At 36.1% G+C, this 25,304-nt stretch overlaps 1 protein-coding gene across 1 annotated transcript; it reads right to left on the bottom strand.

Annotated features, from left to right (window-relative positions):
• Positions 1-1,564: 1,564 nt before the first annotated feature.
• On the bottom strand, positions 1,565-24,793 carry Adh7 (alcohol dehydrogenase 7 (class IV), mu or sigma polypeptide). Its single transcript, XM_027935456.2, has 9 exons — positions 24,734-24,793; positions 16,358-16,459; positions 15,335-15,473; positions 14,965-15,052; positions 14,649-14,865; positions 9,509-9,769; positions 7,955-8,090; positions 6,275-6,413; positions 1,565-4,199 (listed from the first exon to the last, which is right to left on the bottom strand). Exons 1-9 carry the CDS (start codon positions 24,749-24,751, stop codon positions 4,175-4,177), a joined length of 1,125 nt encoding a protein of 374 aa, XP_027791257.2. The 5' UTR covers positions 24,752-24,793; the 3' UTR covers positions 1,565-4,174.
• Between the last annotated feature and the right edge of the window lie 511 nt (positions 24,794-25,304).

The raw sequence follows: 25,304 nt of genomic DNA, 5'->3' as shown, positions 1-25,304 counted from the left end.
AGAAGAGGAAAAGGGACCATCACATTCCCTAATTAGGAGGTACTACCAGGAGGCCTTGATGATTTATTAACTTGGAGACTCCTGCACAATGCTTTCCAAGTTTTCATGTTGAGTGTGTAGGTGGGGCCACAATTAGAGAACTCAGGAAGCAGATTAACCTTGGAGGGGAAGAGGGGCTTAGTTTTGGTCATGTCAGTTTTGAGTCTCCATTAACACCTAGATGCTTGTTGACAATAACTGAGGATTGTACCTATAGAGTTGAGGTCAACATGGCAAGCTATTCTTAGAGCAAAGCGCTAGAGATGGAGATTTGGTGACATTTCCATTTTGCAAATTTTGAAAAGGAGAAAAATAATCTTGGTAAAAGAGTGAAGAGACTTTGTTTTAGATGTCTCCTAAGTGGGGCGAGGAGACTTCAAGAAATCATCATGTAATTTTGCTTTTAGGGTCTCTTACTATTCCCATAGCACCATGGGAAATGTACTGACACCAAAGGAACACTTCTGCCCTCCTCTATTCAAGTCCTCAGTCTGGCAACCATGGTTCATTGAGCCTCCAATGTAGTGGCTCACTGTTGGGGAGTAATTCAGCATCTTCTTTTTACCTTACTACAATTAGAGCAAATGATTCAGATGAAATATTCCTATGATTCAATCACTTAAAGGAACAGCCCAAATCAGGATTAAGATTCTGCTGTACCATACATCTTATAAGCAGGCAGGGCTTAGTACTAGGTTCAAAGTCCTGGAACCAAGGCCACTCTTGTTTTTTTTTTTTTTTCCCCCTGAGGGATTTAAGTCCTTGACCAGGCTGACTCTCTTGTGTCTTCCTGGGGAGAGCTATTTCTTTGATTCCCATTTTCCAGTCTAATGCACTAAATAAATCCTTTATTTTGAAGCACTGAATTGAAAGTGTTTTAAAACTTTTTGTTTCTAAATAGATACTCCTCAGTCTTCAAAATGAAGAGAAACCAAGTTTATGATTATTTCAAGCCCTCATTCTAGTTAGAGCCTTTGAGAATTGGAGCTATAAAGAACCTCAGGAAACAGGTGCTCAGGATTTCAGTTAGAGGTGGAACTAGGATCATACTCAGGCCACATCCATCAAGCCACCATCTCCTGTTCTCACCTGAAACTGTAATCTACTATCTTCAATATTTGCACTTTTTTTCAAATAGGAAAGTTTACTTTTTAAACAGCCTTGCTGGATGAATAGTACTTAACTTGATCCATGCCAGGCAGTTATGGGATTATATGGTTCTTTGCCAAAACTTGCATTGAAACATAAAATACTAGTGAAGTTAAAAGGCCATATCTATTTTTTTCAAATGTGCACTTGTCAATCCAAGTAAAAATTATTTTTAATTAAACCGTTCACTTAAATTCTAAGTAAAGTTCTTGTTCATTCACAGTAGAGGAAAGATAATATAGATGTCAGTGCAGTTGTAGCAAACTGAAAACACTTTTTGCTAAATGAAGTCATCTCTAAGTAAATAGAGACTTAAAGACTTATAATTCTACTTTATTAAAATGAATATTATGATAAATATTGTAAGTTACTCCATCCTGTGCTCTGTTTAAGTGATATTATAAAATATATATATATTATAAGACATTAATAGCCTCATATGCCCTTAGGTTATACTTTTCCAGTTTCACCAAGTTATATGCTGATAATTCTAAAAGTTAATCACTTAAAAATCTACTTTTCCCTAAATTCTCACAATTTCTTAATCTAATCAAATAATGTGTACAATGTAATGAGCTCATTTCACAACATACTTTAAGTTAATTTATAACAGGTGTTTAAAAAAATTTATATTCAAATCCAGAGAAGAATAGTTACAAAGTGTTCAATGAATATTACTTTAGGAAATACACTTACTATACCATTGTATGCTGTATCTGCTTTAAGTCATAGCAGTTGATTAAAACTTTTTGAAAAAACATCATTATTTCATCACACAAATTCATCACACAAATGTGTGAGTGAGAAAAAGGAAAAAGAAGTTTTATTGCTTTACTAGCAAAGGAGAAGCACAGGGACTCCTGTCCCAGAGGCTGTGATTCTGCCCATTAGCAGGAACAGGGGACTTTTAAAGAGGTGATTCAAAGGCTACGTTCCATGTGTTCTCTGTCTGAAGTTGTAATTCACTTGTGAATTTGAGCAATAGTCATTTCTGAGATTTTCTGGTGCCATTCCTAAAGTCGGAATTACTTGATTCCTGTAGACAGACAATTCTGCCTAGGTTGGGGAGGAAAGGTAATCCTGTTTCCCCTGAAATTAGGGAGAAGGAGAGATTAGGGAGAAGCAGGGAGAGAGGAAGAGAAAGAAACATGTCGTTTTAAAAATAAGCCACAGTGGCAGAGCTATATTCAAAGCATAAAGTGGACCACTGTTGCGTTTCCACACTGTCAATTTCTACATTCCATGTCCATGGAAAATGGGTGGCAACAGCTCCAAGCTTCTCCCTGCTGAGAGGGCAAAGTTGGGGGAAGTGACCCAAAGTCCTTGTTCTTTATCAGGTTGGGCATGGACAATTAATGGTATCCAGTACCAGGGCAGTCCAGAGGTCGATAGTAGCAGTTGATGAGTAACTGGACAAGGTTATATAGGGCAGGAATTATGCTGAGACAATAAACAAGATAGGAAAGCATTACTTTTTTTGTAAACAATTAACACAAAAACAATTATTATTTCACCCAGTCTCTGAAAACCACAAAGATAGTAACTCATAATCATATCAGTGAAAAACAGATCAAGTTACTTTATGTAGGAAGTTAGGAAGATTTTGTAGGTTTGAGATCAGGCTCAAATTGACTCAGGACAAACCTGTGACTCTAGAATCCTTTGTGATCATTTTTATTAGGCACTCTTCCACAAAAACCCTTCCTTTCTAGCCTCCAGCTTTACTTGCTTTAGATACGGCTGCACAAGTGTATATCTTAAGTTATATTTAAAAAATTATTCCTTTTATATGTTCATGTAGTACTGTGTTTTAGCTATACCCTTCTGCCAGGTGTTTAAGACCAAGTTGGTCAAAACTGACCTTGTTCCTATCTACCTTTAAGAGTCAGCTGAAATTGCTCAGGGATCAATTCTTGGATGTGTGTGAAGCTTCTAGGATCCTCTACCAGTGGTGCCATCTGCCAGGATAGGTCAGTGTCTTGCTGGCCATATGTGGCTTCTCTTAGAAGCTTCAGGGACATTTCCCTCTCCAATGACCCTCCTCTTTGCAGTTGGCTTCCTGATCTCTAGTGTCCTCTCAATCTCTCTGGCAGATTGGGTGACTCTCTGGAGTTGCAGGGACTTTAGAGAGGTCCTCTCATTCTCTGGACCGTGGCTGACTTTAGAGGGCAAGGGCTAAAATGTTGGCTGATTTTTTCCTTGGCCCTTTTATGTCCTTGACTTTGGTCTACAAGTTTTTGGATTTAATTACCCAGAAGACCAGTTTTATCAGTCTTAAAGTGGGAATAACAGGTTATAACTTCAATATCTGTAATTTTACAGTTATCCTTTTCATTTAATTGGGGTCAATATTAGTACTGGAAGCCAGGATTATGTCCTGTCTGTCCTGTAGGTGATGACTTATTGTCACAAATTAGTTCAGGTTGTTCTGTTAGAAGTATTATTTCTGCAAAACATTAACAGGCAACAGTTATAAGGTTTTACAAGGGAAATACAAAACAAACAGTAATGTATCTTTGATGCCTATTTAGCCTCTACAAAAACCCATATATATAGCAAGTCAGTTACATACAAGTTTTACTTGCTTTTAAAACTCTTTTACAAACCTAAATACCTTTTACAATTTACCCAAAACTTTACTTAAGTTTTCTATTATATCCGCTGTTTAACTTTGACATCGAAGTAATCTTTACAACAACAACAGCAACAAAAACCTATCCTTGGAACACAACTTTAAATGAGCTTAATTTTAGCAAATATATGTTTTTTAAAATATAAAATTACAGCTTTGGAAAATCTCCTGGTAACTCCCACACGCTCAGAAACTAAATCTTTATGAAAGTTGTCAACCTTTATAAAGATTCTATGTGAAATCTTCTACTTCTCTTGTGTTTTGAGACACATCCATAATCTCAGAGGAGAGATTTGTAAGAAGGAGAGCTCCAGGTCACCATCTTAAAACACAGGGCTCTTGTCACTTAGGATCTCAAAATGTCAGGACAGTTCGAATGCTGAAATGTAAAATGAGAATTTTTAGTGATTTGTTTAAATTTTTTTTAAACAAGAGTAGTTTACACAATTGTCCTTCCTGTTATAGAAAATTCAAGTAAATCCTATTATTGGAAAACCAACTGGGCTTGAGGTCCTCGTCAATTATTTTTCTTTCTGTGCACCTCTGATAAACTCTGATAAAGGTCTGTGAGCTGATTCTGGAAGCATTAGTGTCATTGCAATAAGTTGACTAGAGGATAGGGGCTTTCAGGTCATTGCAATAAGTTGACTAGAGGATAGGGGCTTTCAGGTCATTGCAATAAGTTGACTAGAGGATAGGGGCTTTCAGGCTGAAGAGAGCACAATTAGGGCTGAGGATGGGAGAATAGGAAGGACAATCCCAGGTGCTTAGACTTCTGGATGTTCAAGAGATTGTAAAAGTAGACAAAACTTATTTTCCTACTTTATCCCTATCCTTAGTTCAAAGACTACAAAAAATGGGTGCTAAACTCTTAGTTATTAAAAGATTAGATGAATTAATAAATGAAAATAGTCTTTGACTCAATAATGAAGGCTTTCAAAGTGGTGCTCAGGCATTTACATTTTGGTGCAACCTAAACTTAGCACCTTAGTGAAGGACTGATGAATATGGGAAAACATAGAAAACAGCAGACCTATTATTAAGCCACTGTGTTAACATGTTCATATGAGCCATGATCAGACTGAGCTAAGGCTACGAAGGTTGGCAGTAAAGAGGGAGCCATGCTGGAGAAGAAATGAGGGGCTGCACCTCAGGGCTTCACAATGGTTTGTTCATGGCAGGAGAAGTAGAAGAGAAGTCAGACATGATGCTATAGCTTCTAGTCTGTGAAAGCAGAATAAGTGACATTATTTTGCTGAAATAAGATATGCTATGAAAGAATTCTTTGGGGGTGAAATTGAGGTGAATGGGACATTCAAGTAGAGGTATGCAGGAAGTAGATGGAAATTAAAGAGTGTGGGCTTACAAATGTAAGTGGGTTATTTTCTTTTTTATTGGTTCTTTTTAGTTATATATAACCACAGAATCCATTTTGATCTAGTTATACAAGCATGGAATATATCTTATTCTAGGAGTCACTGAATTAGGGTGACATTAGAAGCAAAATTTCTGAAAGCAGGATCTGTTTCTTTGGAAAACAATAGTAATTATTTTTAATAATTTTAGTCAACAATAAAATAAATAATATAATAGAATATGTTAATATGTGATATAATATTGCAATAAACAATATAATAAAAATAAAATAATTTTAATAACAATAGTAATTATTATAATCTGTAAGTTTATCTGAATACAGGTGTATTGGGTACTGATAGTTTTTCTGACAGAGGTCCATGGTTTACTTGTTTAAAAATAATTCACATGTGTGCTCATAATATCATAGTCTTGTAGACTATACCAGATGTAGAAACAAGACACAACATTGAAAAAGCACTTGGGAAAAATTGGTGAAAATTTGGATCTCAAATTAATGTACATTTCCTTTTACTAATGAAATCCAAGTCCTTGGCACATCACAGATGCTCAAAAAATATTTATGAACCCAATGAATGATATCTCACAGAGAGGCTCTTTAGTTGCTGATCCAGCTAATCATAGGCAAATGCACTTGAAATTTGTGTGAATTCTTTGTATTCCACCTTTACTATTTCCCAACCCTCAGAAGCTACAAGAGAAACCACTTTGAGAATACCCACGTTTACCTGGAGCTTGCCAAGCCCTGCCAGAGAAGTTTGGCACATGGTGAACAGAACAAAGGCTTTGCAATGAGTTTGCATCCTGGCACTGCTCTCAGGCTGGATATGTTATTTGTTTGCCTCTCAGGACTTGAGTTTTGTCAACTAAAAACTGGAATCATAATATTTGATCTACAAGGATCCAAAGAAAGCACATTTGAAAAATCACTTTGAAAACTGTAAAGGAAGGGAAATGTGTGGTATTACTTGAATAACCTAACAGCTTTATGATAAAATGAAAGAACCATGGTGAAATCAATCTGGTGTTAAAAAAAAAAGTTCAGAGAATATTTAGATTAGCATAAAAAATAGATACCTTTTCCCTGAATAGAGCAGTTCAAATCCTTCATTGATGTTTTTAAATGGTAAAACATGGCTTATCAGCTGGTTGAGGTCAAATTTCTTTGCCAGGAAATCAGTCACTAGTTTGGGTACATCGTCTCTGCTTTTCCAACCTGTAAATAAGCACATAATCTTCTCTTTAAACTTCACTAAATTATCTTTTATTATTTTATATTTATGCCTCCTCTCTCCTGCTTTGCTACCTGCCCCCACATTGGAACATTCCCAACAGCATATAAATGAGGTGTTTTTCTCCCATCTTAAGAATCAAAGGCTAAAACACCTTTCATAATCCCTGTACATCCTCCCAGCTGCCCCATATCTTACTCCCATTGCCAATAAACCACAGAAAGAGCTGTTTCCCACATCCTGTTTCTGGTTCCAGTTCCTTTCATTCTCTCACGAGCCCACTTTGATCAGGCTCTTTTCCCCAGCACACAGGTAAAGCAGCTCTGTCAAGGTCATGCTTGGTCTCCACTGTGACACAGTAGTCAGCTCTGAGTCCTGGATTTAGATGGACTATGAGGTGGATTTGTTGGAGTTGGGGGCTCCCTTCTTCTCCCTCCATTCACTTGGTTTCTAATTGCCATCATAGTTCTCCCACTTCACTAGAAAACAAGAACTCTTCTGAATCCCCCACATTTCACCGACCTCTCACTCTCCTGTGCCCCAGGGCTTGGTTCTCAGACCTTTTCTCCTTGCTAACTACATTTACTCCAGCTTCATGGCTTCTAATACATTTGTTTTGAAATTTTTTCCTTAATACTTGTATTTGCATTTTTCAATAAATTATGTACTTCTAATTGAAGAATAATCATTTTTTTTCTTTTTATGTTCTTAACAAGTTCTTGAATAGTTATTATTCACTTAAGCTGTATGAGGCTGTATGAGGCTGTATGTAATATTGGAAGTGCATCCAAAGCACCTGGCAAAATTCTAAACGTAAGACACTGAAAACTGAGACCCCAAGGAGGAGAGGAATAACAGGATTCACTGTGTCACCAACCGAGCGGGGGGCAGCTCTGGTCCTTTCTTCATGGCTTTCTCATTCTGGTATGAATCTGCACTGTCCCTAAAGAATGCAACAATTCCTTTTTGTTTGTTTATTTTGGTTTGGGATTCAGAACTTTTACTGATGTTATTGTGAATTTACTAAATTCTGTTTTTCACACACATTCTGTGTCTTTGGAGAATAAAAAGTTACATCAGAACTAACTATCACATAAGTCATTCCAACAGAGCCACTTGGTGCCTTTTATTCAGGCCTTTGGGGAACTCGACTTGCACATGCTAATATTAAAAATGTGTGGGGCTGGGGATGTGGCTCAAGTGGTAGTGGGCTGGCCTGGCATGCGTGAGGCACTGGGTTCCATCCTCAGCACCACATAAAAATAAATAAAGATATTGTGTCAACCCAAAACAAAAAAATAAAACAAAACAAAATTATGCCCACCATTATTAGCCCTAAGTCAAGGAGAGGACTGGATAATCATCTTTTGTGTGTTTTGGTCACAGTTCCATTTTAGATCATTTCATACTCATCCTTAGAAGGAAGATTTGTAAGGACAATGTGATGACATAGCAGGCTTCTCTCACTTGCCAACCAACAGAGGGAAAGCCATCATGCCCTGTCCAGAGGCTCTACTGTCCTCACCTCCAAAGACGCACCCCTTCCATGTGCGCCCAGTGAAGAGCAGCATCGGGTCAAAGCTGAGCATCTTGGCTGATGGAGGAGCACCTACCACCACACTGGTCCCATAGTTCACATGGCAGGATGCCAGGGCATTGACCTGAATGGAGAATGAGGGAGATGGTCTGCTTCTTAGTTCTCTTATAATATTTCATGGGATCAGAAATGACCTATGAACTAACTCTCATCGTTCTGGTAATTAGCTCAGTTTCCAAGTCATGAAATTAAATTAGGCCCACAGGCCTTTCATTTTCTGCTTGCTTTTAAAATTCTCAATGTAACTTAAGTCCTTAATTAAACTCCTACACACATTTCATTTTGAAGCATAAGGCAGTAATTAATGTGGTCATATCCAGGAAGTTTTTAGTGTACCATAAACTGAAAACGTGGGAAATCCTTGTGATGTTTTCATACTAACATCACCACTTCAGATAAGCCTTAAGAAGTCATTTGCACTTAATGAAATTGAATTAGTCAATTAGTATGGTTTTTTTAAGTTTAATATGAAAATGTGAATAAAGTAAAGTCTCTCTCTCTCTCTCTCTCTCTCTCTCTCTCTCTGGCAATATCTGAGTCTAGCCTCATATTTTCTGATCATTTACCAATTCTATTATTTATTAATAGCATGTTGTAGTTCTTGCTAGATTGTAACAATTGTTGGTATTTTTCAGAGACCAATGTTTCTCAAAGCACCACCTGCAAATCAGTAGAACCTAATAATATGTCCAGTATTGCATATTGCCTGGTGAACACACAACACCTAGAGTACTATTTGTTGCTATGGAATTTCCTAAGTATTATTAGAAAAACGATATGGCAATAATAGTAAGTTAAAGGCTACTTATCCCTAAATCACCAAAAGCCTTAAAGAAAATATACTGCATACTCGAAAGTGGCTTAGTTTCATTTTCTAGGCCTCCCTAACCTACCCCAGGTCAGAGATTTCTCATTCCAGAAGCTCTGGATTTCAGATCTAAATGGAGTCTGGTGCTGCTGGCTGCCACAGAGGAGGCATGTTTTAGAATACTGAAGGAAGATATTCTAAAGGTATTTAGACAAAGGAAAACAAAGCTCAGGTGAAAAGAATGAGAAGATGATAGATCATGGATTTGGGGGAAGAGATGGCAGCGTTTAGAACAGTCCCTTTTCCCTGAAGTTTCTCGTATCTCTCTTTAAGAAGTAACCTTGTGATACTTGGATTGTTAAATAAAATTCCAGAGATGGAATCACCTTTGCCAAGAATCCCACACATACATGGAAGATAACACTTGAAAAATCTATGTTGATGGGTCGATTACCTTGCCCTCAAGTGGCAAGAGAGTGGTATGATGTGATACCTAACTTTGATCAAGTAGAACCACTCTTTGAGATTTTGACTTTTTAGGTAAACCTGCTGTGTGGTTACCTGAGTAACATATATTTCCATAATTGGTTGTTAGTAAAGCTATGGAAAATGGGTTTTAACTTGTGCAAATCTAATGCTTGGTATTTTGTAGCTTCCTGAATCTTGACTCTTACCATGGTTTCAAGATGCCCGATAACTTCAAAAGTGTACTTCACAGTGTCGCCTGTCATTTCCGACAGCACCTCACTGATGGGCTTGGTAAAGTCCTTGGGACTAATACACTCAGTGGCTCCTAAAGCCAAGGCCTTCTCAAATTTGTCTTTGTTAAGGTCAATCCCAATGATCCTGGAGGCACCAGCTGACTTGCAGCCCATGATGACCGACAGACCAACTCCTCCTAAGCCAAAGACAGCACAAGTAGAACCAGGGGTGACCTGCGGGAGAGAAAGCCTCCTGTAAATGTTAAAGGTGAGAGCCGCAAAGTATCGCCAGTATTAAATTCAGAGGATTGCTATGATGTTCTCTAGGACTGGATGAATCATCACGATGATAATGCCACAGAGAGAATAGAAACAATAGAAGGCCTGAGAAAAGGAGAATTTGCCAAAACAAAAACATTGTTCCTTAGATAAATGGAAACCCTTTCTAAATGGTTTCCTCATGCAGCCTTCCCTATGGAAACTTCCGCAGGCTTCTTGGCCTCACCCTCAGCCTCCTGTGCCTCCTCACCCTTACAGCATGATTAACAAACACCAAGCCCTCTATTATCTCTTCTCAAATCATGTTAAATTTGTTTTAAATTCATTATGATTAATATTTTCTGAATAAACATGACTCTGAGTAATTTGTGAATAATTTGGTTTTTCAGTAAAGTCCAACCTCCATGTTGCAATTAGATCTGATCCACATGTAGTTTCAAAAAGGAAATGTAATTAAATCAATTTTGGCATTTTAACCCAATCCTATGCTACTAAAAAAGGTTTCAAGATGGGTGCAGAAGCACTCTACTTACAATCCCAGTGACTTGGGAGGCTGAGGCAGAAGGATCTCAAGTTGCAGGACAGCCTAGGCAACTTAGTGAGACCCTACCTCAAAATAAAATAAAAAAAAATTTAAATGGGCTGGGAGTATACCTCAGTGGTAGAGCATCCCTGGGTAAAATCTCCAGTACCCAATCCCAGACATAAAAGCTGGATGCAGTAGCACACATCTATAATCCTGTAATCAAAGCAACTCAGAAAACTGAAGACAGAGAATTATAAAGTTGAGACCTGCCTGGGCAACTTAGTGAGAACCTGTCTCAAAATAAAATAAAATAGGGCTGGGAATCTAGCTCAGAGATAGAACAAGCCTGGGTTAAATCCCTAATGCTAAAAAAAAAAAAAAAATGTCCAGTCCAAAGTTATTTTCCTGCCAGAAGAACCCTATTCCAATTTTACATTAAGTAGCCAGGAGGGGGCCTGAACACAAGAGAGCCCATGGAAAGGGTGTGATCTTTATTAGGATAGTTATTTTTTCATTTTCTTAAATGCAAAGGTATATGGGAGAGCTGGGCATGTTTTCAAACCTCCAGGTACTCTGGCTCTGTCCTCCCTTGCAGGAAGTACCTAAAGAAGCAATCCACATGATATATATATATATATATATATATATAAGAATATGCATTGAAATGTCTGTACCTGTAAGCAGAGAGTCCACAGAAAATTGCACAGGTCTGTGCACCCACCTTCCATGATTTTTAATTTTGGCAATGGCATCCTAATGCCTCAGTTCAGCTCTTGAGTTGGAGATTTTGAATCTAGATAATTGTTCTCTCAAGTATCATTCCATCATTGATTCATCTGTTTGCATTACTGTTTGATTCCTGGTGATCAGCATTCTTTTGTTTTTGTTTTTTTTTTTTTTGGTTGGATAAAAAATTCTATATACTTTTTATTTTTTTCTAGTTAGTTATACATGACAGTAGAATGCACTTTAACACATTATACACAAGTGGAGCACAACTTCTCATTCCTATGGCTGTACATGACAAATAATGGTGCTGCAACGTTCATAAAACAAACTCTCCTCAAGTTCAAGAGTCAAATAGACCACAACACAATAATTATGGGTGATCGGCATTCTTATGCCAGAAACTCAACTGCACACTCCTTGCTTTTTCTCCCATTTATCAGTTAGTTCTATTGTTTACATTTAAGAGGGAATTTTTGATAGTGGTTGAATTTCAGGCTCTAGAATTAGGTATGAATCTTATGATCTAGCTCTGTCTCTGGGACCTCTTTTGCCTGCCCGGTTGAATCCCTGGAAGCCCTAGGCTATGGAGAGTCTGAGGAATATCTTCCTAACAACTAAAAAATGGAACCACTGAAGACTTCTCCCTGTGTTTAGTTGCTTATTTGTTAAGTGCTAGTTTTTTGATTCTCCTATCATTCTGCCTCTGAGTCTTTTAACGAATCATGGCCCCAATTTCTGTTAACTTCCAGACATTTCCCCTCAAATAGATTGTCCCCCTTTCCTAACCTTTCTTTTCTGAGGAATAGGAACTAAATAATAACATGTATAATGAATTATCTACATTATCAATACTGTGAAAGAAGGCCTTAGTCTGAAGTAATTATAGGTCATTTAAAATGATTTTATTATTTTAAAATATAGTAAGGCTCTACTTTTCACTATTGTTTTATTTCATGGATCTGATCTCTTAGTGTTCCCCAGTTAAAAACATTGAAGTCAAAGGTCTTCAGGACTGGCCCTTGATCAGCTCTTGGAAGAGAACTTTTGAGTCTTTGAAATATTCTGCCTGATAAGAGTGTATAACTGAGACCTTGGGTCAAGACTTACAGTTAATGTTAACAGTGTGATTTATAATCAATTCCTATATTTTGCTTTGGGCTATTAAGCTGACCTTTTTGGGGTGGGCTACGGTATGAGTGCTGAGGCTGGTCACATGGGTGCTGCATATCTACGTGACTGGCTCCCAATAAAGACCCTGCACACAGGTGAGCTTTCCTTGTTGGCAACACATGCATTGTTCCACACCATTACTGGGAGAATTAAGCACTGTCCTTGTAATTCCCTTGGAAGAGATTCTCAGAAGCATGTGGCTGGTTTCACTGGAACTATACCCTATGTCTTTTTCCTTTGCTAATTTTAATCTATACTCTTTCATTGCAATAAATGATGATCAAGAACATAATAACTTGTCTGAGTTATTGAAACCTTCTTGTGAATCATTGAAACTGAGGGGCATTTGAGGGTCTGCTATTATGCCCTTATAGTGAATTTGGCTTATTTTCATACAGGCAAACACAAAAATTTGGGTTTATTTATGTTATTTGTCTTAAAATACAAGTACCAGAAAAAAAGATCTGAAAATAGCAAATTTCTTGGTAAACAGCATAACTCTGAAGTATTCGTATGGTATCAACATATCAAGTACAATAAGAAAAATTACAAAGAGTGAATTAAAGCTATATTGAGTGTCCCTTCTTTTACATCTATATTGGCAGAAAATTCTTAGTGGAAAATCTGAAGGAGACCTTGGAAAGGAAAGTTCCATCTCCAAGGTTTTGCCTAGAAAATCTAGAGGCAAATGGTAACAAACACGCTACTGGTGTGTATTCATGATAATACTATACATTCTGAACTGCAGACGTGTCTTGAACCCCTGTTAGGAATAAATATGTCTACCTTGACATCCAGATATATTATTTACCACAAGCCCACTCATCTTTTTGTTCTTCCACAAATTTGGATATTCCTTTCTTTAGTTCATCTATACATCTTTTTCTTCAATTAATGTTTATTAAGCTGTTTCAATGACAAGACTTCTGGCTAAACATTGGAGTAAATAAAGCAGAGTTTGTAGATGTCCTCTAGGGCTTAGAGTTTAATGGAGAAGATTGAAGATACAGTGACAGCTTCAGATTCGGGACACACAATATTAATGAAACAATCACTCTTTCTTGAATAATTAGAAGGGGTTGCTACTTAGATGGAGTAGACGGAGGACAAACAAAAGAACTTCTTTGAGAAAGCAGGTGATCTTTAAACTGAGAGTGATGCTAAGGAGCCAGTCACAAGGACTGAGTGATCCAGACAGTCAAAATAATCTTGTACAACAATTACTCTGTCTTGTAAATAAAGAATTATCAGAGATGGTCAAGAAGAGCAAGGAAGAAAATAGTATGGAACATGTTACATCTATCCGGTTCAGTTGTGATGATGGGACTGAGTTAAAGAGAATGGTGAGATTTAACATATAACTCATAGGTACAGTCAATGGGACATATAGTTGAACTGGATGTCAGGTAATGGAGAGAGGGAGCAAATATATTTGATGGGCAGGTAGAAGGCAAAATTAAGAACTTAGTTTTGTACATAGTTTGAGATATCTGTGAGATGTCTACATGGTGAAAACAGGGAGTTGGATAAAAAGTTCTGAGGCTCTGAGATGGTTTGAAATATAAATTTGGAATCAACTAATACATTCATAACTTTTAAAGACTTTGGAATTGAATGAGAACACCACAGTATGGGGATTTATTGAATTTTTAGCAGTATTTTACTCTTTATTAATAATTTGTAATAACAACATAAAAATGACTTATACACCCCTAATTCAGTAATTATCCATTGTTAGAATGATTTTACTCTTTATGAGTATTTTGTAATAGCAACATAAAACTGACTTATGTAGCCCTAATCCAGTATGTCTGGTGTCCTTATAAAGTAAGGAAATTTGGATATGAAGACACACATATAGGGAAGATGATGTGAAGAGACACAGGAAGATGATGTTCATCTATCTGCAGGTCAATAGGAAAGGCCTGTATTATATCATCCCCTTGCAGCCCTCAGAAGGAGCCAGCCCTGCCAACATTTTAATTATGGACCCCCGGTTCCAGAACTGTGAGACAATAAATTTTTGTTGTTCAAGCTACCCAGTCTATAGCACTTTGTTATAGCAGCTCTAGCAAACTAATAATCAATACTAATATACTTCAAAAAACAGATTAATTTTAGATGCAAATCTAAATTTTAGAAATTGAACCAAAAGAAGATGCAAAGGAACCAAAAAGTAAATCTAGAAATTTTGTTTCCATTTATTTGGAAATAAAATTCCCAGTCTGTTTCTTTTTCCCCCCCAATTGACATGGTATTATATAGAAATAGCCTTGAAAACATGCAACATGTTTTCAGCATCTTTTGCTTGTCTGTTTATTTTCAAATATCTTTAGGATCCCAAGGGAGGAATAAATGAGGTAAGTAAGTAACGAAAAGTGGAAGAAACGAGTTTACGCTGCTTCTTACCTTGCCGGTCTTAATAGCAGCCCCATAGCCAGTGGAAAATCCACAACCAATTAGACAGACTTTCTCAGCAGGAGCTGCAGCATCAATCTTGGCAATGGAAGATTCATCCACCACTGTGTATTCAGTAAATGTACTGGTGTTCATGAAGTGATAGACTGGTTTACCCTTGCACATAAATCTGGTAGTGCCATCGGCCAGTACTCCACGGCCAGTAATACTATTTGATAAATCAAAAGCACATATTAGCTCATTCAATTAAAAAATTAGCACAGGAAACAACTTACATGACATTAGGATAAGAATGACCGAAACCTACTCGCTCCTGATGCAAAGATTGCCCTCTGGGTTACGGCAAGCATTACATTCTCTACATTGTGGCACAAAGAGAGGGATGACTTTGTCACCTAGAGGAAAAACATAAGGTGTTGTTCATCAATATTAAAATGTGAAATAAAAAAGTGCATCAAGCCCATCCTACATATAACAGTTTCTTAAAAGTATTATAAGCACCATGAAATTTGCATGCTAAAATTTGAGATTTTGCCAAATTTAGCATTACTTAGTCCAATCCATTCTCCTTGTGTCCTTTTGTCTCCCTAAAGTGGGTTAAGACTTTAATTCCTAGTGTGTGCTATTTCTTTAATAGAAGCCTACTTAATGCAAAGTTGGGATTGACATCTGCATACCTGGTTTCACTGTAGTGACTCCTTCTCCAATGCTCTCCACGACTCCAGTTGCTTCATGTCCCACAATTACTGGAAATTTAGAAACAATTGCTCCTTTTTTCACATGGTCATCTGTGCGACAGATTCCTGTGGCCAAAATCTGTGTTAAAAAAAAAAATTACCAACCAGAAAACTGTAAACTGGTCATTCATTTTACAGTTGGTTAATATTAAACTGGCTCTTGAAGAGATTGTAATTGTTTTTTCCAGGTCATTATCTTATTTAATAGTGTTGACCCTTAGAAGATTCTAAGCCAAAAAGCAACCATCAGACAAATTCCTCCTGTTAAGGAATTTGTAATATTACTGACTCTGGCCCTACATTAAATCTTGATGACTTTTCTATAATAAACTGGTACTCTTGTGAGGGAACCAGAATAGAGATATTACCATGTAACTCACATCAGGTGATTTTTATAGTAAGTCCTCCTAGGACTCTCTTAATAAAAAGTAGAGGGAATGGTGTATAAAAAGACAAATGAGGAACAAAATTTTACTGTAACTGCAGTATTCAAATGATGGAAGAGGGTCAGAGAGATCGGCAGCAATGCCTATTCAGTCACAGGTGTCCAAACCAAAAGTCAGACTCTGTCTACAGGACTGGGGGAACACCCCAGGAAGCTGTCATTTCCCAGGCACAAATGAGTTCCTCATTTTATGTGAGAATTTACCTCCATACAATTTGACTCCCAGAAGATTTTTAAAGAAATCATTAGTCATAACTACTAATCATTTTTTAATCAATACAAATGAAAACTTTAATAGATCAAATCGATTAGCACTGTTGTTTTATTAATTGGTAATAAACTTTTAATTTCACAGTAGGGCAACGATTACTTTAACAATATACAAGAACCAGTGGGAGAATTAAGACTGAAAACTTGGCAAACATCTCTCTATTTAATACTCTAATCTCCCAACAATAATTTTCTCAATATAAGTGTGATAAAATTACAGGCTTATATGGTCTGAGGTTCTTTCTTACCTTAATGCGAACTTCTTTAGCCTTTGGTGGGGCAACTTCTATTTCCTCAATGGAGAAGGGTTGATTCAGTTCCCATAGCACAGCAGCTTTGCACTTAATAACCTAAAAAATTGGCGAATGTTATAATCCTTCCTAATTATGTTTTTATAAACACAGATTCCCTAAATTTTATATGTGTGTGTGTGTGCGCGCGTGCACGTGTGTGTGTGTATATACACGCAGAAGATTGAATGCAATATTCTAATTTGCTCAGATGTTTTTCATCAAACGCCAGAATTTTAAGCCTTATAGATTATTTGTGGATATCTTTATTTATGGTATGGGAAATGCAGCCCAGAAAGATAAAATGATCGTTGATCCATTGTCACATAGCACATGAGGTACAGGGTTGGACTAGATCTGAGGTGCACTTCTCCCAACCCATTTTTTTTTTTACATAATATTCCAATAAACAGGTTTCTTTTGTTACAATTGTAAATGCACTAATTAATAAAACTGTTGTCAATGCATTCTTTATTCACAAAAAGCAAATCAATAAAATAAAATGCTGCAGATTTATCCACAAGATTTTAAGCCAGTGTTTAATTGCTGCATATAATCACATCGCAATGGTGAAGAATCTAGAGAATCAACATATAAGAGGTAAAGGGAACTGTGAACATCAGGAAGTACAGGCACTGTGACTACATTCCTGGATGATGTCATCTGAGTCCTTGTAAACTTTTTTGTACCAGGCTGAGATTTCACTAGTAGGTCTTAATCTTTAGGCAAGTTAGAGATTCTCATCTTGAGAAGTGGGAAATACTCAGTGATTGGCCTTCAGTTAGTTAACTGGTTTTGCTAGAGTTATCCAATTAAATGGTTTATCAATATTATCAAATTTTTATGAGAGAGAGAGAGAGAAAAAAAGAGAGTCTCCCATCTTCTCACAAATTTGTCTAGGATGCCTATAAAATATTTAATTACACATCAGCCTTCCTATGTAATGATTCCTGTCCTTCTTAATGATGATTGGTATGATGATGAAGGGTCACAAATTCTTAAGAAACTTAATGAAATAATTAGACCTAAGCGATTTGTTGCAGCATTAATTTTAGGAATTACGGCATTAATAGGAATTATTGCTACTTTAGCTTTATCTACTACAGATTTAGTTAAAGAAATTCATACTTCTCATCATGTTAATAATTTATCTCATAATGTTTCATTAGCATCAGCTATTCAAGAAAAAATAGATAAGAAATTGGAGACCCAAATTAATGCCTTAGAGGAAGCTTTATTATATGTAGGAAACCAGATTCAAAATATAAAAACTCAAATGACAACCAAATGTCATGCTAATTTCAAATGGATCTGTGTTACTCCCTTAAAATATAAGCAAACTAAATATGGATGGAATCAAGTACAAACTCATTTATTAGGGATTTGGAATAAAACTGAAATAGGCCCCAATATACAAGATTTACAATAACAAGTAAAAGATATAAGTAAGGTTTATTTATCCACTGACTCTACAGCTGATTTTGCTGCAGATTTATACAATAATGTACAAAAAAACTATTTCCAATAGTACTTGGTGGTCATATATGATTAATATTGGTTTTGGCTTTTTATTCATTGTTCTTATTTGTCTCATTCTTCCAGTCCTCTTCAGACTTGTCTGGAAGTCAATCAAAAGCATCTCCGTCCAAGTCGAACACCTCAAATTAAAAAATAAAAATGGGGGAAATGCTGTGCCCCTCCCCTAACTCAGGCAAAGGCAAGGCCCTACTGAGGTGGATGGTGCAAGGCGTCCATCCTCTGGAGGAGCACAGTATGTTTCTGAGAATGGGCTGGTTTGTTTTTGTACTCCTTTAATAAGTATAGTTGTGACTTCTCATATGACCATTAAGTATGAAGGAAAAAACATGACTTTCCCAATTAATGCAACTACTTCTAAAGAATGGATCTGCTTGCTCTAAATACAATGATTCAGCTGTGGAACGTAAATTGTTAATGTCTAATGAAAAACTCCCTGTATTCCTGTCAAGGAAGTTTTTGAGAAATTAAATTAAAATCTAGAGAAGAAGAATTAATGTTAAGAAGACAGATTAGTGCTTAGTACTGGGCAACTTGTTCTTGTTCCTGTGCACAATGGTTTGTTGCTCTTACACTTGTTTGATTAAAATTAGTAGCCTCTCTTTTCAAGTTAACCACTTACCATAACCGTGGTGCCGAATCTAGTCAGTCAGTCAAGAAAGAATAGTCAAGGTATCGGCCAATAGTCTGGGACATTTCTAACTATTATTAAAAGCTAACTAAGCAGAAGCAGCTCAAAGCAAAACACGAACTGAAAGTAAAAATGCTTGCTTATGCATAAGCCAAGATACATTCTTCTTATGTAATTGTAGCTACGTAATATTTTGTTTCTTTGAATTTTTTGAATGATTCCTGTTTTGTAACCACAAATTACTGTGAGCCTGCCAAAATGAAAAGTATATATGATCAACTTTACAAGTAAAGATTGGGATTCAGCACCTTCACTTTTTATCTGTGTTGTTTCTCCACCGCCTTTCGCCGCATGCCTTTTGCAACACCATCCATTTGTCTCCTGAGACCCCCTGCCCTAGCTGGATTCCCACAGTTCTGATGCAAAATGAGTTATCTCATATTTTGTTATTTGACCTGTACATATTTTGTACAGGTCAAATAACACTCCTAGAGTATTCCTTAGGTAGGCAAATGGTGCTTTTGAAAAGAGATTAATTGTAAGAAATTATAGGCTGGGGACAGATGGGTAACTGAAAGCCATCAATGTTTCAATTTAATATTCACCCTCTGCCTTGCTAAGGAAACTGTTAAGAGTCACAGTGTAGTTTGTGCCAACATTGAATTTAAAAGCCTCACACAACATTATCAAACTGAGTCCAGATGGATTCTTAGTTAAGATTTATTTTTAAAATCAAATTTTTTATCAATCAGTGAAGAAGTAAACATTAATAATAAAGAACATGGAGGAATTTTTATGTTTAAGAATGACAGGGAATGATCCTACATTTAGAAGGCCCAGAAAACTTCTAGAACTCATAAATGAATTTGGGCAGTAGCAGGATACAAAACTAACACCCATAAATCAAATGCATCCCTATACACCAATGATAAATCAGCTCAAAGAGAAATCAGGAAACCCATTCCATTCAAAATAGCCTCAAAAATAAAACAAACAAAACTTGGGAATCAATCTAACAAAAGAGGTGAAAGATATCCACAATGAAAACTACAGAACACTAACAGAGAAATTGAAGAAGACCTTAGAAAAATGTAACAATCTCCCATGTACTTGGATAAGCAGAATTAATATTGTCAGTGGCCATACTACCAAAAGCACTATAGAGATTCAATGCAATTCCCATCAAAATTCCAGTGACATTCTTCATAGAAATAGAAAAGGTAGACATGAAATTTATTTGGAAAAATAAGAGGCCTATAACACACAAAGCAATCCTTAGTGAGAAACACTAAGACTCACAATACCAGATCTCAAAATATACTACAGAGATATAGCAACAAAAACAGCATGGTATTGGCATCAAAACAGGCATGAATAGAATAGAAGACATAGAGACAAACTCACACAAATACAGTTATCTCATACTAGACAAAGGCACCATAAACATACATTGGAGAAAAGATAGCCTCTTCAATAAATGATTCTGGGAAAACTGGAAATCCATATGTACCAGAATGAAATTTAACCCCTATCTCTCACCCTGCACACAACTCAATTCAAAATGAGTCAAAGACTTAGTCATTAGACCAGAAACCCTGCATCTATGAGAAGAAAATGTAGGCCCAACTCTCCATCATGTCGTCTGAGGAAAGACTTCCTCAACAAGACTCCTAAAGCACAAGAAGTAAAATCAAGAATCAATAAATGGGGGGCTGGGGATGTGGCTCAAGCGGTAGTGCGCTCGCCTGGCATGCGTGTGGTCTGGGTTCAATCCTCAGCACCACATACAAACAAAGATGTTGTGTCCGCTGAAAACTAAAAAATAAATAAATATTTAAAAATTCTCTCTCTCTCTCTCTCTCTCTCTCTCTCTCTCTCTCTCTCTCTTAAAAAAAAGAATCAATAAATGGGATGGTATCAAACTAAAAAAACTTCCTCACAGCAAAGAAAACAATCAAGAGCATAAAGAGAGAGCCTACAGATGGGGGAAAAATCTTTACCACCTGTATTTCAGAAACAGCATTAATCTCCAGGATATATGAAGAACTCAAAAAAACTTAACACACACACAAAAAAAGAAAGAACCCAATCAATAAATGGGAAAAAGAATTGAACAGACACTTCACAGAAGAAAAAATATGAATTGCCAAAAAAAATATGAAAAAATATTCAACATCTCTAGCAATCAGAGAAATGCAAATTAAAACTACACTGACATTTCATCTCATTCCAGTCAGAATGGCAATTATCAAGAATACAAGTAACAAATGTTGGCAAGGATGTGGGGAAAAGTATACACTCATACATTGTTGGTGGAACTACAAATTAGTGCAACCACTCTGCAAAGCAGTATGAAGATTCCTCAAAAAACTAGGAATAGATCCATCATTTGACTCAGTTATCCCACTCCTCAGTATATATCCAAATGTCTTAAAATCAGCATACTATAGATTTTCCCCATATCAATGTTTATAGCAGCATGATTTACCCTTGCTAAGCTATAGAACCAGCCTAGGTGCCCTTCAACAGATGAATGGATAAAGAACTTGTGGTATACATACACAATTAATACTCATCCATAAAAAAGAATGGCTTTATGCCATTTTCTGGTAAATGGATGGATCTGAAGACTATCATGATCAACGAAATAAGCCAATCCCCAAAAAACAAAAGCAAATGTTCTCTTTGATATGTGGATGCTAAGCCACAACAAAGGATGCGGGGTGAGGGAGAATAGAAGTTCAGTGGATTAGACAAGAGGGAATGAAGGGAAGGGAGGGGTTAGGAATAGGAAAGATAGTGGAATGAATCTGACATGACTTTTTTATGTACATGTATGAATACACCACAGTGAATCTCAACAGCATGTATATCCATAAGAGTGGGATCCTAATTAGAATAAGATATAGTCCATACTAATATAAATAAATCAAAATAGATCCTACTGTCATGTATAACTAAAAAGAACAAACAAAAATTAAAAAATAAAAAGCTTTGTTAAGAAAAAGAAAGTATAATGGGGAAAAATCATAAAGGAAACAGTAACTCCTCAGGAAAAAAAATTTGTGTGTTGAAAAACAGTAAGTAAACTTTCCAAATTGAAAACAAGTAAGCCTAGAAGAATCCTTAAAGCAAAATGACAAGTTACCTTGCTTTACACCCACAATGTTTAATCAAATTTTTAAAGAAAGCATGAAGACCACTAGTCTTCCCATTCCTGGCCTCCCTCCTATACACGAACTCCAGGAGATCCAGGAAAAGGACTTAAGGAGGAAAACACAACAAGTTAATGTATAGTGAAGTGTTACTTTCCTCAGTCATAAAAGTATGTTTTTTAAATAAAAATAATGAGATCCATTTCTCTGCACACCAAAACATTAATGATGTTTTACTTAATGAGAATATACAACTTTGCAATAAGGATGATAAAAGTTAACCTCATTTATGCCCACCCCTCTGGAAGGTAATTTACAGTGTATGTCAAGATACTGATGAATGTCTTGACACTTTTCCCACATAATTTGATTTTTAAAATCTACCTTAAGGAAGTGCTAAATGCCCCCAAACCTTAATACATAGTTGAGGTCATCATAGCACCATTCATAAAGAGAAATCTGTAAACAAAAATAGAACATGAAATTAATTATAGCAAATCTAGAAATCAGTCTTACATGTTTCAAAAATGTTTATGTTACTTTTAATAAATTGGAAAAATACTAATGTTAAGTTGGAAAATAGGATAAAAATACTTATATGCTGTGTGAGTTCAGCCACATAAAACATGGACAGAAAAATATATGAGGGAATCAAAGCAAAAACAAAATAAATGGTAGTCTGTGGATGTAAGATTATGGTTTATTTTTTACCCTTATATTTTCTAATTATCCAAATTTTCTAGAAAGATCTTGGTATAGGCTAAATTCTGTTTCCTCAAAATTAGTATGTAGAACCCCCAATCCTCAGTACCTGGGAATATGACAAACTACTGCAGACTGGGTGGTTACCTATTTGGAGATAGGGTCTTTCAAGATGTAATTAAGTTAAAACGAGGTCATGAGGTTAACTCAAATCCAATAGGATGGTGGCTTTATAAGAAGAGATGACACAAAGGAAGACCATATGAAGACAGCAAGAAGAGGTCCATCTACAAGTTAAGGAGAAAGGCCTCAGAAGAAACCAAGCTCATTGACACTAGTTTTCAAAATTTGAGTTTCCAGATTTATGAGAAAACAAATTTCTGCTGCTTAAGCCATCCAGTCTGTGGTATTTGGATTTTCCAGCCTTAGTGAACTCAGACAATTATCTTTCACTTTTTATAAAATAAAAATAACTTAAATATAAAAAGGAAATAACAGTAATCCTCAATATAAAAAAGAACCTTTTCTTTCATGATCAATACTGAAATCCTAAAGTAACTTGAAAAATATGTAACCTTCTGCAAATCAGACTATTGCATGGGTATCACCATATCAAAATTATATAGCTATTATGCCACATGTATTATACACTGTATTATTAACTAAAATTAGAAAGTGCTGCTTGGAGGGCACTGAGTTCTCTATCATTGGAAATGTTCTGACAGCGGCTAGATGCCCACTTTATAGAGATAGCAGAGCTGGTTCTTGAGCATTTATTGGTTGAATGGAGTTGCAATTTTTTTTTTTTTAAGATTCCTTTCAACCATAAGATTCATTGATTTCTATGGGTAAAGTGTCTAGCTTCTGTAATGAAAAATTAATTCTTCAAGTTACTAGTTTTGCTGGATTTCTGACCCAAACTAGAATCTCTCTCTCTCTCTCTCTCTCTCTCTCTCTCTCTCTCTCTCTCTCTCTCTCTCTCTCTCTTCCTCCCTCCCTCCCTCTTCCAGTTCTGTTCAATTCTGGGAAAAATTATTTCAAATTCTAACATCATAGGGCCTCCTACCTTATCACATTATCCAGACCTCAAATGCCATCTTTATTTTTCCAAAACCTTAAGTTTGGCTAAATGAAAAGTTGTTTAAATAAGAATAAAACAACTAAAGGCACATGACACTTTGGGAAATTGTGTACCCATTTAAAGCAAGAAACTATACAGATGTACTTGCAAAAGATAAATAAAATGTTAAAGCTATTTCTGAAGTTACTATCAACTCTGGCTGTTAGTTTTTAAAAAGGATACTACTTACTCTACAATGTAGTCTTATTTACAAAGAATTTTTATGCTTATGTTTTGATAGAAAATATGTTCTTTTTTGTGGTTTTGTATCTTTTTCATTTTCTCATAAATTCTACATATTTATTTTCTTTTTAAATTTTTTTTATTTGTTTTAATTAGTTATACATGACACTTTGATATATCATACATAGATGGGGTATAATTTCTCATTTTTCTGATGGTACATGTTGTAGAATCACATTGCTCATACAGTCATATATATACATAAGGTAATAATGTCTGTTTCATTCTACTGTCCTTCCTATCCCCATATCCCCTCCTCTAATTTCACTCCCCTCTACCTATCTAAAGTAATTCTATTCTTCCCTAGTGCCCCCACCCACCCACCCCCTTGTGAATTAGCATCTGCATATCAGAGAAAACATTTGGCCTTTGTTTTTTTTGGATTTGCTTATTTTGCTTTGAAATTATGGCATTTGCCGGTAAATGGATAGAGTTGGAGAATATCTTTCTAAGAGAATATACATTCTTAAGAAACCTTAAAAGCATGATACGTTTGTTGTTCACTTTGCATTCCATTGATTTGGCATTTTTCATTGTCAATAGCAGGACGTTTTTCTAACAGTTCCCAAGAAGGAGATGCACATCTTCTATTGAACTACTGAGGTGAACGCAGTTAAAGTCTACTCAAATTCTCCTCATAGAAATATTTTACTTAACAGAGAAAATGTCCAGTTATTCTGAGTTAAATTATGAATAAAGTCAGTATTCTATTTTCCTCTGTGTTTTACCGGAAAGCCTTCCACATGTGTTTTAAAATTAACCTCGATTTTATTGACACTGTCTGTAACAGTTTACCTAGGATTTCCCCCAGTATGCCTACTCAAGAGGCACGTCATTCCTCAAGAAATATCCCCAAATGTTTAATTAGTTTACTGGATTTGAAAGTTCTAAAAGCCAAGCCCACACCATTAGCCCACCATAATGAGATACAGGAACATTTTTCTTACTTTTCCAGCAGTGCTCATCCTTTCTCTTGGCTCTGTTTCTGTAAACAGGGACTTTTTCTGACTGACGCTCAGTTCATTCTGCTGCAAATGATAGCATCTTCTGCCTTCAAATAAATAGTACCCAAAGTTCTGCCTTCAGCAATATGATTCACACTCTTCAAAACTTTCCAACATCCCAGGAGCCCCACCCTTTTGCAGATTGAGTTGTGAAAAGAAAGACAGTTAACTCTTATGATCAAACCCAAATCAGGGATCTAACAAAGACAGGACAATCAAACCTACTGAAAAGGGCTGATGGCATGTTATCCTTCTTATTTTCGAGGATATAAAAGCAAGTCAGAGGTAGTAAGAGGAGGGGAGGAGTGGAAAGGGGAATGATATTGACCAAATTGTATTATTATATTATGTGCATGTACAAATATGTAACAACAAATCCCATCATTATGTACAACTAAAATGCACCAATAAAAAAGGTGAAAGAAAAAAAGAAGCAAATCAGGTTAGTTCAATTCAACATAATTCATTTTTTAAAAAAACGTGCTTCTATGTGCAAGCTGTTCTGCAGGGCATT

The sequence above is a fragment of the Marmota flaviventris genome, chromosome 7 (assembly GCF_047511675.1).
Source record: "Marmota flaviventris isolate mMarFla1 chromosome 7, mMarFla1.hap1, whole genome shotgun sequence".
In the NCBI taxonomy this organism is placed as follows: Eukaryota; Metazoa; Chordata; class Mammalia; order Rodentia; family Sciuridae; genus Marmota; species Marmota flaviventris.
Note: the sequence above shows the minus strand (reverse complement) of the source record. Positions and strands in the feature narration are given on the sequence as shown.